This window comes from Martes martes (genome assembly GCF_963455335.1).
Source record: "Martes martes genome assembly, chromosome: 4".
NCBI classification, from domain to species: domain Eukaryota; kingdom Metazoa; phylum Chordata; class Mammalia; order Carnivora; family Mustelidae; genus Martes; species Martes martes.
In genome coordinates, this window is record NC_137891.1 from 63,825,900 (window position 1) to 63,840,399 (window position 14,500).

General features: G+C 38.9%; 1 protein-coding gene across 1 annotated transcript in view; it reads right to left on the reverse strand.

Annotated features, from left to right (window-relative positions):
* LOC308341017 (phosphatidylinositol 3,4,5-trisphosphate-dependent Rac exchanger 2 protein) overlaps positions 1–14,500 on the reverse strand; it is a gene marked incomplete at its 5' end in the record, with an annotated part of 290,021 nt that overhangs the window by 169,736 nt on the left and 105,785 nt on the right. Inside the window, 3 exons of the mRNA XM_080800603.1 lie at positions 1,324–1,424; positions 5,926–6,070; positions 8,582–8,731. Coding sequence (XP_080656729.1) covers positions 1,324–1,424; positions 5,926–6,070; positions 8,582–8,731 — 396 coding nt within the window. The remainder of the gene's footprint in view (positions 1–1,323; positions 1,425–5,925; positions 6,071–8,581; positions 8,732–14,500) is intronic.

The following is a 14,500-nucleotide window of genomic DNA, read 5'->3' on the forward strand; positions in this document are numbered from 1 at the left end:
ACAGAAGTGGTCTGATTAGCGATCTATTTCGATGGAAGAATTCACAGGGCACCCAGAATGGTGAGGGAAAAACTGGGAGAATCTAGTTCAGTTTCATCCCACTCTAATTGAAAAAAAAAAAAAAAAAAAGAACATTGAAGTAGCTTAGCCAAATACCTATGTTTATTCATAATTCCCTCTTTTTCTCCTCTCCCACATTTTGCATTAGAAATTCTTCAAGCTTTACCTCTCAGTCCCATTATCACTGCTTTCTTCTTTGTTACTGATCTTCTCAGGAAACTGGTGCTCTCTTGAAATGATTCCCATGATTGTATACACTGAGCTTTACACATACATTCTCAACCTCTTGCTGGGTGTTCCCCTGTGGATGTCTTATAACAAAACTGACAAGAACCCTTTATCCTCTCCCACCCTGCTCCTTCTCCTGAATAGTCACCCCTGTCAACCAGACAGAAATCTCACAGTAACCTGATCTTGCTCTTCACTCCTCATCTCCCACATCCAACAGTGTTCAAACAGGCTGCTTCAGCTTCACCGAAGTCTCCCAGATGGGCCACTGTCATCACGCCCTAGAACATAGCCGTCATCCTCCTACTACAGGGAAAGGCGGGGGCTGCCTGATGGACGGGGCTCCCCCACAGTGTCTCCAACGTCTCCACTCCACATTCCACATTGCTGCACCTAAGCGTTCTGAAAGCCATGTTCTGGCCACTTTTCTGCTTAAAAGTGTCCATCTCCTCATCCCTTCAGAATAAACCCAACATATTACAGCCAGAGAGTTAAGATCTTATGGGATCAGATGTGCCTACCTCTCCCACCGAACCCTTCCTCTCCAGTATATTCATCTGTGAAGTAGACTGTCTTGCCTCGTGAGAGTTTGTGCTAGTTCCTAAGAGGCCACCATGAGCTATCCCACTCCCATGTCTCAGGGAAGGATGTCCTTCTTCCCTTCTGCCCTGTCAGAGTTCTACTCATTCTACAATGCCTGACATGAGGCCCTTTCCCTCACAATGCAGCCCCAAATACTCCAATTAGAACTTGCCATGTCTTCCTCCACTATCCCAGGTAAATACTTCCCTGTATTTCTAATTTTTGCCTGTTTTGTGGCCATTCACATTAAAATTAGCAAATATATCACCATAAACCCATACTCCACAAAATTCCCAAAACTGCAATTCTATATATATTAGGTACTTGAAATGTTAAAAATACATAAGCATCCTAGAATATAGACATTTACTATAAGCCAGATTGATTAACGGAATCAAGATGCTTCCAACTGGTGACCAAAGAGAATAACTTAGTAATTAACAAAATAATTACCATGGTGGATGATTCCATTTTCTAATAATGCTTGTCCTAAGTGTACACCTTCCTCAGGCCTGTGAATCTCTCCAATTTCCAAGAGCCATGACACAAATTCACTGCAACAGAAATCCAGTGAAATAGTTAAAAGAGTTTTCCCACCCCTGCCTCCCCAAGAAGTCTATTTCTACCATGCTTTCATCAAGCAGCCTTGGAAGAAGCCTCAGATATAAAGAAATGTTTGCAGTGCATTTGCTTGCATTTTTTCACATATGCAAAGCCCCAAATTATTTAAACTTTACTCTATCCTAGAAAACCCATGTCCATTCATTCATGCTTACCTAAACCCTATATATAATGCCTCTTCAACTTACTGAGACCTCTAATAAACACAAAGGGAAATTTTTAGAGTAGTTTTAACTGTAAAGAGAATACAACAAGATCCTAAAGGTAGCAAACAGACAAAATAAACAGAATAATAATGACAATATAAGAGACAGACTGGAATATGGCTTTCCAGGCACAGAAAACCAGTGTGTTTGAACTCTAAGAAGGCAAACCCCATAAAACTGCACACCCCATATGGTAGATGGAATTCTAAACGTGTTCTCTTACCCCACTATCAAGAATCCCATCCCTTGGTTTTGTAACCAAATCCTAATCTAAGTAGTGGTATGAATGGATTTTTTATACGAAACTAAAATTCCAAGTCAGTTGACCTCAAAATATGTAAATTATTCAAGTGAGCTCGACCCAGTCAGTTGAGCACTTTGAAGCAGAGAGTTTTCTCAGGCTGGTGGCACAAGAGTGAGAGAAAAATTAAAAGCACAAGAAAGATTCAGTGAGCCACTGCTACCTTTGAAGATAGAGGGGCCATGTACCAAGGAACACAGGCAGCTTCTGAGAGTGGTCCTGGCCAACAGCCAGCACAGAAGTAGGACCTATTCTTACACTCATGGGGGACTGAATTCTGTCAAGAACCTGAATGTGCTTGCAAGTGAATTTTTCCTCAGACCCTTAAGGTAAGGCCCAGCCGCAGCTCAGCCCTTGATTTTGACCTTGTGAGACCCTAAGCAGACAGCCCAGCATTGCTCACCTCAACTTCTTTCTGACATATAGAATTGTGAGCTAATGAATAGGTGTTGTTTCAAGGCACTAGGAGTGTTGTTATTTATTCTGCAGCAATATAAAATTAGTACACACCAATAGTTTTACTATACTGTTTTCAAATTTTGAAGTTATTTAGTGGGGTACATGGGTGGCTCAGTTGGTTGTTTTTGGCTCAGGGCATGATCTCTGGGTCCTGGGATCAGTCACACCTCCAGCTCTCTGCTCGGCAGGGAGTCTGCTTCTCCCTCACCCTCTGCCCCTCCCGATGCTTGTGCTCTCTCTCTCTCTCTCCTCTCAGATAATAAATAAATAAATAAGGTTTTTAATAAATTCATTTTTGTATTTAAATGTCATCTGGGGGGGGTGGAGGGAACTAGGTGGCTTAGTCACTGAAGCATCTGCCTTTGGCTCATGTCATGTTCCTGGAGTCTGGGAATCAAGCCCCACATTGGGTTCCCTACTCTCTTTCTCCCTTTGACCCTCTGCCTGTTGTGCTCTCTCTCTCTGATTCTCCCTCTCTCTCAAATAAATAAGTAAAATCTTAAAAAAAGAATAAATTGTCATCCAAAAGGAATATTCCAGCACAAAACCACCCATCAGAACTGTCTACCACATCCATCTGCTGTGGCTGTGAAAGGCCAGGGAGGATGAACAAACCACAGCTTTTACCATTTTGGGGCGAGGAGAGGAGCCCCACATCACAGATAAGTAGGATGATATTTTATAACACAGGAGAGCACCAGCTTGGTACTGTTTTTTTGACCATGTGGTATCAGTAAGAGAATACTAAATAGAGAAACATTTTACAATAAAATATTTTATTGTGCTCATGTTATAAAAATATAACATTTGAACTTTTACATAAAGTATTGGATACATTTTAGAATGGTTTCAACTTTGCACAGAGGTCAGAGAAGCCAAGCTATAGAAGGTGTCAGGAAATTACTTTTCCATTTATTTCAAACCAAAAGCAACACCTATGGCTAAAGTCAAATTACCAAGGGGCATGGAATTCTAAAAATGGATATCTAGTTTAAAAACTACATTTTAAGGCAGAAGAAGTTGTTAAAGCCATCCAAAAGAAAGAAAATTAAAAAAGAAGTAAAACTTTAGTTTTTTCTACAATAGCACAAAAATAGTAATACCAACTCCAGGGATGCCTGGGTGGCTAAATTGGTTAAGCATCTGCCTTTGGCTCAGGTCATGATCTCAGGGTCCTGGGATCAAGCACCAAATCGGGCTCTGCACTCAGCATGGAGTCTGCTTGTCCCTTTCCCTCTGCTCCCGACTCTCTCTCTCTCTCTCAAATAAATAAGTAAAATCTTGGGAAAAAAAAAAAAGTGTATCAACTCCACAGTGCTGTTACAGAATTAAATGAACTGATGAATGTCAGGAGCTCAGCACAGTGTCTGGCACATTTTGAGCACTTATGAAACATCAGTGGTTGACAAATGGGTTGAGCTGGTTGGTATGTAGCGAAAGCATCATTCTCTGTTCTGATGCCAGCAGATTCCTGAATATTCCAAATTAAAATGAGGAAAAGAACACACTGTAAGTATTACTATTAATTAGGAGCATAGGGGAAGGAAAGAGAAGGGGTAAGAAAGGAAGTTACTGGATGGCTTTACCATGGGACTTACAGAAATCACAAGATCCCATTAACACTCTACGAAAGGATCCTGATCCAGTCAAAAACAATCTCAAACGTGGTCTATAATTAGTAACTAGTAACTAAGCTAGTGTGCTATTATGGAAAAAGCCACAATGAACACAACTAAAATTTACTGAGTCTCTCCTGTGTATCAGGCACTGTGGAGAACGCTTACATACCATTGTAACTAACTAGCACTTTGCCCATGTAAGATCATGTTAACTCTTTTTTTTTAATTATTATTTTTATTAACATATAATGTATTATTTGCTCCAGGGGTACAGGTCTGCGAATCATCAGGCTTACACATTTCGCAGCACTCATTATAGCACAAACCCTCCCCAATGTCCATCGCCCAGCCACCATCTCCACACTCCACCCCCGTGTTGACTCTTTAGTTAACAAGACTCCTGCTCCTTTAATTAGGAAAACTTGACCCTGGGTCAGCCTTGGAGCTCTGTTTCCCTGGAACCTGATGGAGGCAGGGCGTCTGCTGGGTTACCAGGCAGCATTGCTCATGGCCAAAATGACGCCTGATGGCTAAATGGAATATGAATACATTCTTGGTGAGAAGCTATAGCTTGAAGTGACTCCTATAAACAGGCATGTCCCTCTGAGAACCCTGGAAGTTATGCCCCAGAGGTGGTTCTAAGAAATTGGGTCTTCTTTGCAACATGGGGTTTCTAAGCCAAGGTGGGCTCCCCTCCACTCTTTCTCTCCCACAAGAGCCATTGGCTGGGGGCCTACCAAGGACAGCAACAGCAGCTTGCTGGCAGCCGAGTGCTCTGCTGTGAGGACCCCAGCCCCTGAAGGAGGGACCCCATGCTGCCCTGCAGGCCAGGGTTTCCTGGCTTATATTCTTCTAACTGGGTTGGGAGCCGGTGTGGCCTATGGTTATTTTATGGTATCTGCATAATTTATCAAGAAGACATTCTGTTAGGCATTACAGGTAAGCACTATAATCATCTCATGTTTAGAGAGGAAAAAGACATTTAAACTTCCTACATCGCTCAACTAGCCAGAGGTAGGGCCAGATTTGCATGGAGACAGTCTGACTGCGAAGTGTGGCCTTTGAACTACCAGTCCAGTCTCCTGGAGCTGACATTGGCATTCACTGGTTGTATGAAGGCGGGCATGGTAGACTCCCTGACTGCTGGTTTCTGAATCTTTAAAAAATATAAAGATTATAAATGCAAGGTATGCATCTGAGGATTAGAAATGTATGGAAACAGCCAGCACGGGGCATGGCTTAAGGCAGCCGCCCTTCCCTTTGGTCCTGCACGCTTCACCCAGCAGGGACTTCCACGCACAGCTGCCCGCAGACCCCAGAGGACTGACAGTGGGTCTATGCTCAAAACCCAGGCAACCTCTCCGCCTGTTGCTCTGCGCCAGGCCCCTTGCAGGACCCGATTTTTCAGATTCCTCATCAATGGTCCTTCAACCTGAGCCCAGGTGTCAAAGTGCTGATTAATCTCGGGTTTAGACTCTGTGTCTTACATTCTGACTTGTAGGCCATGTACTCACATCCTTGCTAGACTTCGTCCCCCTTCAGTGAACCTGCTGCCTCCCAGCCCCGCCTGACCCCAGTGTCTGCTTTGCCCTCAGAACACCATACATCTGAAATTGTTGACGTCCGGGATGGACGGATAGATGTCTAAAATTTTCCATGATGTCGGGCTCTAGGTCCATTCCTTCACCTCACTATCATCCAGGAAATGTTGACAGTAAAAAGATATTCAAAAATGCCCAGAGGAATTTTTTTTTTTTTTTAAAGAAAAACAAATCATTGAAGAAAGGGTAGTTGATACATGACATAGTGAAAATATGAAAGAAATCCATGTACCCACTATGGACCTTACCTTCCAAGGAAGCATTTAGGGAATGTGGTCAGTTTTCTTTTTCTGTCTTTGATCAGATTCCCTTGTTTGCACATCATCTTGTAGAGTTTCTCACCCTGTTCGGAGATCATTACCCAGGTGTCTTGCTCCATTCCTAATTTTAAACCTATCGAAAAGGAAACCAAGGACAGGTAACTGAAAAAGTCTCCTCACTCACTCTTGCCTGCATGAAACCAAAATTTATTGCACATCAAGCATGGGCAGGGGGTTGCAGATACAGAGCTCTCTACCACAGGGCACCTGGGTAGCTCAGTCGGTTAAGTGCCTGCCTTCGGCTCAGGTCATGGTCTCAGGGTCCTGGGATGGAGTCCTGAATCGAGCTCCCTGCTTAGGAGGGAGTCTGCTTCTCTCTCTCCCTCTGCCCCTCCCCATGTGCATTAGTTCTCTCTCTCTCTCTCTCTCTCTCACATAAATAAATAAAATAAAACCTTAAAAAAAATACCTGAATTTGGAGCATAGGGGAAGGAAAGAGAAGAGGTCAAAAGGAAGTTAATGGGTGGCTTTATCATGGGACCTACATAAATCACAAGATTTCTGTGATTTTTATTCTCAGTCTTCTAACTACAAAATTTTTTACTAGAATTTTTATTTTTTACAATGGAGGAGGAATTACCATTTGTCAGTAACAGAATAATTTTTTTTAAGAATAGCGCCTGTTAACATAAACAAATTAATAGAACATGTTTGTTTGCTTGCTTTGCTTTCTTCTTTTTTCCCTTCCTTCTTTCCCTCCTTCCTTTTTTACTTCAGATTTATCTATATGCATAGCTATTCTGAAAAAATAAAGATTCAACTTGATGAAACATTTATTTTACCTTTGAAATGATTTGCTATGCTATTTGAATTGATTGCTAGATTCAACAAAACTTAAAGAATCAGCTATGTATTCATAATCTTTGTTTTAAGCTTTTTTTTTAAAGATTTTATTTATTTATTTGACAGACAGAGATCACAAGTAGGCAGAGAGGGAGAGAGGAGGAAGCAGGCTCCCCACTGAGCAGAGAGTCCGATGCGGGGCTCAATCCCAGGACCCTGAGATCATGACCTGAGCCGAAGGCAGAGGCTTTAAACCACTGAGCCACCCAGGTGCCCCTGTTTTAAACTTTTCTAACAGGCTCTCCATCCCAGATCAATCAAAGGAGTTAAGTATTTGAAATGCTTTGGAAATTCTCAAACAAATGTGTACTATGAATATTTTAATAGAAGTAGGAGCTTTGCATGTTCTTCAAGGTAAAATTTCTGAAGATAGAAGAAAGGGTTCTTTGTGTCCTGAAATTTCATCAGCAATGAGATATTTTACTCCTAAATCTCTGGGAAAAAGGAATAAACACTGCTTTTTGTCTTATCAGTTATTTGATAAAGAAATTAGTAGTAACACAAGCATTTCTATTTCCTAGCTGAATTGCAGAAATGTGCTTAATTGCAGATAAACTTCACATAACTGAATATTGCCAGATCAAATACCTTTTGCAAATCTTGCTAAAAACGTGAAGCAATTTTGAGCCAGTCCTCCTCATATGAACACACTCCTTATTGGGCTGCATTATATTCAATGGCATTGTAATAATTTTAAAATGTTAATGTATATCCAGAGTGCCTTATTCTATAATTAGGATACTAACATATTTGGTCTAGAAATTTTCAGTGTACTATTAAAAATACACCTGTTGAAAGCCCTACAGCACTGCATTGTACTCCTGAAGTTTGTCTCTTACAGGAAAACTCCATAATAATGTTTTCGAAATAGCAAGAATAAGGTGTAAAGCAAACTGAATAAATTTTAAAGCATATGAGATTATTTGCTGTAGACTGAACATTTGCATGCCTCCCAGATTCATATGTTGAATTCTAACGCTCAACGTGATGGTATTAGGAGGTAAGGCGTGTGGAAGGTGATTAGGTCATGAGGCTAGAGTCCTCATGAATGGGATTGGGATTAATGGCTTTATAAATGAGACAAAGAGAGATCTCTTGCCCCTTTGCCATGTGAGGACACAGTGAGAAAATGGCCATCTATGAACTGGGAAATTGCTATCACCAGACACCGAATCTGGGGCTCCCGGCCTCCAGAGCTGTGAGCTACAAATTTCTGTTGTTTATAAGACACCCGGTCTGGGGTATTTTCTTATAGTGGCCTTGACAGACTAAGATACTATTTAAAAGACACCGCTGGCCACAATATATTATTTTACTAACTATACAACGTTTTTCTTTTCTATTAGTAATAATATTAGAAGTATTCAAAATGTATTTTAGGGGTGCTTGGGTGGCTCAGTTGGTTAAGCATCTGTCTTTGGCTCAGGTCATAATCCCAGGGTCCTGAGATCGAGTTCTGCATCGGGCTACCTGCTCAATGGGAAGCCTGCTTCTCCCGCTCCCTCTGCCTGCCGTTACTCTTCCCTCTGCCTGCTGTTCCTGCTGCTTGTGCTCTCTCTTTTGCTGTGTTAAATAAATAAAATCTTTTAAAAAAGTATTTTATCATGAGTCTTACATCACATGGGAAATCTAAGTGAACAGCATATGCCTTTTTCCTTTCTCGTAACTTCTGCCCATTATCTGCTTTCCTGCTAAGTTAGAATCTTCATAAAGTATAATAGTGCCCAATTCATACACCCACCTTTTCGCCGTTCTCTTTCTTTCAAAATAGCTTCAAACCATTCATGTTTCTCCTCGGGTGTTTTTGCCATACACACAAACCATTTATTTTTCGCTGTGTTATGTATCTTCCATCCATTGACAACAATGTGTCCACTGCTATGGAAGTCAGCTGGAAATTAATGGGTAAAGTTGAACAACAAATATAATATTATATCAATATAACCATTCAATTCATAACGGTTCCAGGATCACTGAATTCTTAAAAGTATTTTTGCTTTATATGTGTAAATGAAGAACATAAAAACCAAAAAATTATGTGTTTATATATTAAATGCAGTCAGTACTCAGGAATGGAACATTCTAACTCATAGCATTATTATATTACATGAACTTGAACATCTAAACTAATTAACATTCCTTTCCTCTATGTCCAAAAATGTTGTTAAGGTCCCTAAAGTAATAAAAGAAGAACTTTTAAAAGAATTTTCATCTCAATAATCAAATATCCAAAGTGTCACATTCATTTTGTCTTTTTAATATTCCTTTGAAATATTATTCTAAGTTTCAAAAGCAAACAATACCACCACAGAACAATTCTCAGCTGTTTAATGAACCCTACAATAAGAATCAGAACAAATGAAGGAAACATACCAAGAGTACATTTACCTAATCTTCAATAAATGGAAAGATACAAATGCCAATCCATTATCATTGCTCACGGTTGAAAAATACACACTCTGTAAAACCACATCTTTCCATATAACTGGCATGAATAGAAACAAAAAGAATTTTTGAGTATGAATTCACATTGTCTTTTACTAGGTCTCACCATAATTTTGGCTACACTGTCATGCTGGATTTGAAAATGTCAACAGGAAACCCTCTATGGCAGTTTTCTGCCTAATAGCAACAACAGGTAGAGAATAGTGATGTTACTTGCATCCAGCCTTTACTGGCATGACAGCCTGCAAAGCAAAGATCCAGAACGAAAAAACATATGACAAAGACCCGAGTCAGAACCTGCAGCAATTTAAAGTGACAATTTTCATTCATCTCCTGGAGAGTCACCAAACAGTAATGGTGGGTAGACAGGAGGTGAGCCACAAAATGTTAAGGGTGGTTTAGAGAAATGATTTTCTCGCACTGTGCTATTTTTTGTTTCTTTAGGTTTTCTCAAATGGCCTATTTTATTTGATGAGTTCTAAGTAGAAGCAGGCATGGTTGCCACTCATTCTCCCAAAATCTTGTCCCCATTATCTTTTTAGCTCCCAAATCACCATACAGTATCTTTGATCACATTAATTATTTCAAAAACACATTTTCAAATGATGCTGTATGGTTCAGGGTCTTTAAAAATTCCAAATTATCTATGAGTCAGAATGGACTTATATTAGGTGTTAGTCTATAATACACACACACACACACACACACACACACACACACACACACACACATATATGTATACACATATGCCATAATACCATTAATAATAACAATTTCTGATAAAATAGGGAATCAAACTATCAGAAAATTTCCCCCATCAGGAAATAACAGTCTGTTTTTAAAAGGAATTTCTACCTTTTCCTTCTTACCCTTACATATTTAATTCATATTCGTATCCTATACAAAGTAGCAGCACCAAGTAATACATGTCAGATAGGTATCAATGGCTTCAGTAAGAAAGTAAAAATTATTAGTTAATAATTATACCATAATGCCTTGTTACCTCCTACAACAAATCACTAAGTGAGAAATCATGATAAATTGGTGGGGAAAAAAGATCAAATTGTACATGTCTACACACCCTCCTCCACAAATGTGTCACCTTACAGGGCCAGTATCACAAACAAGCATCAGTTTTTCAGACTCGGGATCCCCCCTTCCACAATCAGACCGAGATTAGCTGAGTGAAGTCAGCACTGCCGCTTAAAAGATCCCACAGTCCCACTAGTGCTACTCCCCTTTTAATCATACTCCAGGTAAAGAAAATCACAAGAACCACACACAACCTGCAGTAATAAAATATCGGACTTACTTTAAAATGAACGTAATGTATCTTCCCATAGAACACCGAGGAACACAAGTTCATGTGCCAGGCTGATGCTCTTGACCCTGCATACCAAATGTCCTGGGCCAGTCACCCCTGTAAGCTGGGTCTTCCTTCCCTTCCCTTCCTCCCTGGATTATTTGATCCTGGCCTTGCTCTCTCCACACCCTGCTGACTCTTCCTTCAATATTTCATCAGGCCTTTCCTTACTTCAAAAGCCTTTGGTAGCTCACCACTGAACCAAGTGAAAACATGGAAGCTTGCTTTTGTGCTCCTCCTTAAACTGACCCCACCCTATCGAACAATGCCATCTTCCACCGCATTCTTCTGTGGCCCTGCCACCCTTTGTGGCTTTCCTCCTTGTCCTGTGAATACTTACCTGTTCTGCAGGCTGACGCTCCCATCAAGCTACCCAGCTCTGCTCTCTGCCTCAAGCAACTCTTTCTTCCCTTTACAGTGTACCCAGATCCTTCATGAAGCCTTGCCTAACCATTACAACCCATGCATTCAGACTTCCCTTGGAAAATAAATGATTAAACTCAGAACTAGACGAGTCAGGGCGCCTGGGTGGCAGTGGGTTAAGTCACTGCCTTTGGTTCAGGTCGTGATCTCAGGGCCCTGGGATTGAGCCCCACATCGGGCTCTCTGCTCTGCAGGGAGCCTGCTTCCCTCTCTCTCTCTTTGCCTGCCTCTCTGCCTACTTGTGGTCTCTCTCTGTCAAATAAATAAATAACATCTTAAAAAAAAAAAAGAAAAGAAAAGAACTAGACAAGTCAGCATGAGATTGCATGTAGCCATTGCTTCATGAACAGAAAGCAAGACTGTTAACTATTAACCATCTGCCAAGTCAAGTAATAGGTTAATTGCTGCACCAATATAATATTTTGAAAAAAATAGGTTATATCACCTAATAATTTAAATTGGAAAGCCTGGGGATGCCTGGGGGGCTCAGTTGGTTAGGTGTCTACCTTCGGCTCAGGTCATGATCCCGGAGTTCTGGGATCCAGCCCCACATCAGGCTCCCTGCCCAGCGGGGAGTCTGCTTCTCCTTCTGCCACTCACCCTGCTCATTTTTTCTCCCTCCCTCCCTCTCTGTTTCTCTCTTTCTCTCTCTCTCTCTTGCTTGCTCTCTCAAATAAATAGATAAAATATTTATAAATAAATAAATAAATAAATAAATAGGATAATGTTCTTTTTTAAAGTTAATGTGCTAGCCACTTTCTATCACTAATTTTAAAAATCATAAATAATTTTAAACATATGTGTAAACATGAATGTATATATACATACAACAGGCCTCAAAATGTATAAATATCACAATGATATCCGTTAACAAATTACCACTTATTTCAAAATAAGAATTAGTGATATAAAAATGACTTCATAATTTCAATCACAGCACATTTTTTAATAAATTCATTCTAAAAAATAAATTTGAATTCAACTTATTTATTAAGAACAGCCACATACAGAGCATGGAAGGGGTGTGTGGGTGGCTCAATTGGTTAAGCATCTGCCTTCAGCTCAAGTCATGATCCAAGTCCTGGGATCCAGCCCCATTAACCCAGATCAGGCTCCCTGCTCAGCTGGGAGTCTGTGTCTCCCTCTGTTCCTCTCCCCCATGCTCTCTCTCTCCCTCTCTCTTTCTCTAATAAATGAAATCCTAAAACAAACAAACAAACAAAACATGGAAAAGCCCAACAGTGCTTTTCCTTAGTGGAAATTTAAAAATATTTTTTAATGAAAGAATAATTTATTAATGCTAAATGCAAGAATTTACAAACTTCAATAGATCTAAAATATAATTCTACAGGAAGTGTTAAAAAGGAATGGAATTAAAATTGTCATTCATTAAGTGTAGAATATCCAAACTGAACAGTCTCCAGGCACCGATGTTTTTTCCAAAAAGAGAAAAATCCAAGGGGCAGCCCTGAACAACTCACTAATTACTTTGAAGCTATACAGTTTGCAAATTCCTCACTCTTAATTCAGCATAGTTTTACATAATGAGATGAGGTTTTTCTAAAACTGATACTACTATAACTCTCAGTGGAAATACTGGTATCTTTTCAATAGTGTGAGTTTTAATGAGATGGAAGCTAGCCAAGTACTGTATACTCAAGCTAGGAAACAGAAGAAACTGCCAGAAAATATTATTCAGAACATCAAGAAACTGATATCTAAACAATGTGTTTAACCCTTATCCGGATGATCAATGGTGTGAATGCATAAATTTCTTTTTTTTATGCATAAATTTCTGAGAAATTTTAAAAATCACAATTTACTCACATTATGAATAATTAATGCTGAAAAAATTACTTTTTGGAATAAATATTTGATTCTATCAAATAACATAAGAAGATTTTCTGGCATCCAAAACCATTTGACATTATTTATGGCAAAAAATTTCTTTTTGAAGGTTGTAACAGATTTTTCCTTTTAAAACTATCAGTAACTCTCCTGACCTTTTTTCAATTCCCAAGAACACTCCTTTAAATTAATAATATTGAAAACTTAAGTGTATCAGGAAGGAACTAATATATCTTGGCAGTCTTTTCAACATTGTAAAGTTATGCTACATTTTTATTAATAAAGTATTCAATAGCGCTTATACTACAGTAGTATGGTTGTTAAGGTAATTACGGTTTGTCTATTTTTTGATGATAAAGTAATGATAAATATATATTATGTGGATGATAAGACATGAAGATAAAGATGACTACAATTCAAAAAATGATTCTACTTAATTGAAAAGAGGATACAAAGGCGCCTGTGTGGCTCAGTGGGTTAAGCCTCTGCCTTCAGCTCAGGTCATGATCAGGGTCCTGGGATCGAGCCCCGCATCGGGCTCTCTGCTCAGCAGGGAGCTTGCTTCCCCCTCTCTCTCTGCCTGCCTCTCCGCCTACTTGTGATCTCTCTCTCTCTGTCAAATAAATAAATAAAATCTTTAAAAAAAAAAAAAGAAGAAGAAAAGAGGATACAAAACTACAGAGTTTATGTTTTTAAGCATTTTTAAAAATCTATGCATAAAAAGAAAATGGAAATATTTTAAAATTCTCATTTACTTCTTTTTAGGTGATGAAATTGTCTAGTATTTTCAATTTATTTCTCTGTTATTTCCAAATTTTCTCTAATAAGCAAAATTTAATTTAAAAAACTCAATGTGTTTAATATCTTTAAATGGTCTAAAATATTTATATTGAAAATGACAGCTGAAATATTTCCTTAAAAAAATCAATTCACACTAAAGAACACCTTAAGGAATAAAAAATTTCCATCTTATTTAATTCAAATTTGACCACTGCATTGAAACTTGTAGTTTGCCTAACACTGTACTACAGATCACATTTTCTAAAGGTCACCATTTTGCCCTCTCTCCAACTACACAAATAAACTAGTTCTTAAGAGATAATATAAATCACCTGTTGTTACTTTCCTGAATGAATTTCTAAGCATATACTATGAAAATTACCAAGGAAGTTAATTGCAGAAAGTTCAACAGCTTTCCTACTTAGGTCTTAAGTTGGATACTTTTTATGCATCATGTTCAAACTAATATCTCAGAAAGAATCTTCAAAGAATAATTAAATTAGAATTAACCAAAATGAGAGTTGGGTCTAGAGAATGATGGAATAGAAATCTGGAGACAAACTCAATGGCTACCATCTTCCTTCAACATAAGCAGTAATGGATAACATGGATATATTAAAACAAACAAATTTTCACATTTCTACATGTCATATCATTATTGCGTTAATTTTTTGTATCCTGAGATATAACTCAATTCATAAAACATTATAAGTAAAAGTATAATCAAGTTTATTTTTCAAAAGATTTAAATAGTTACACACTAGCTAAAAGCTTAGTCTCATTCCAAACGCAAATATTTCT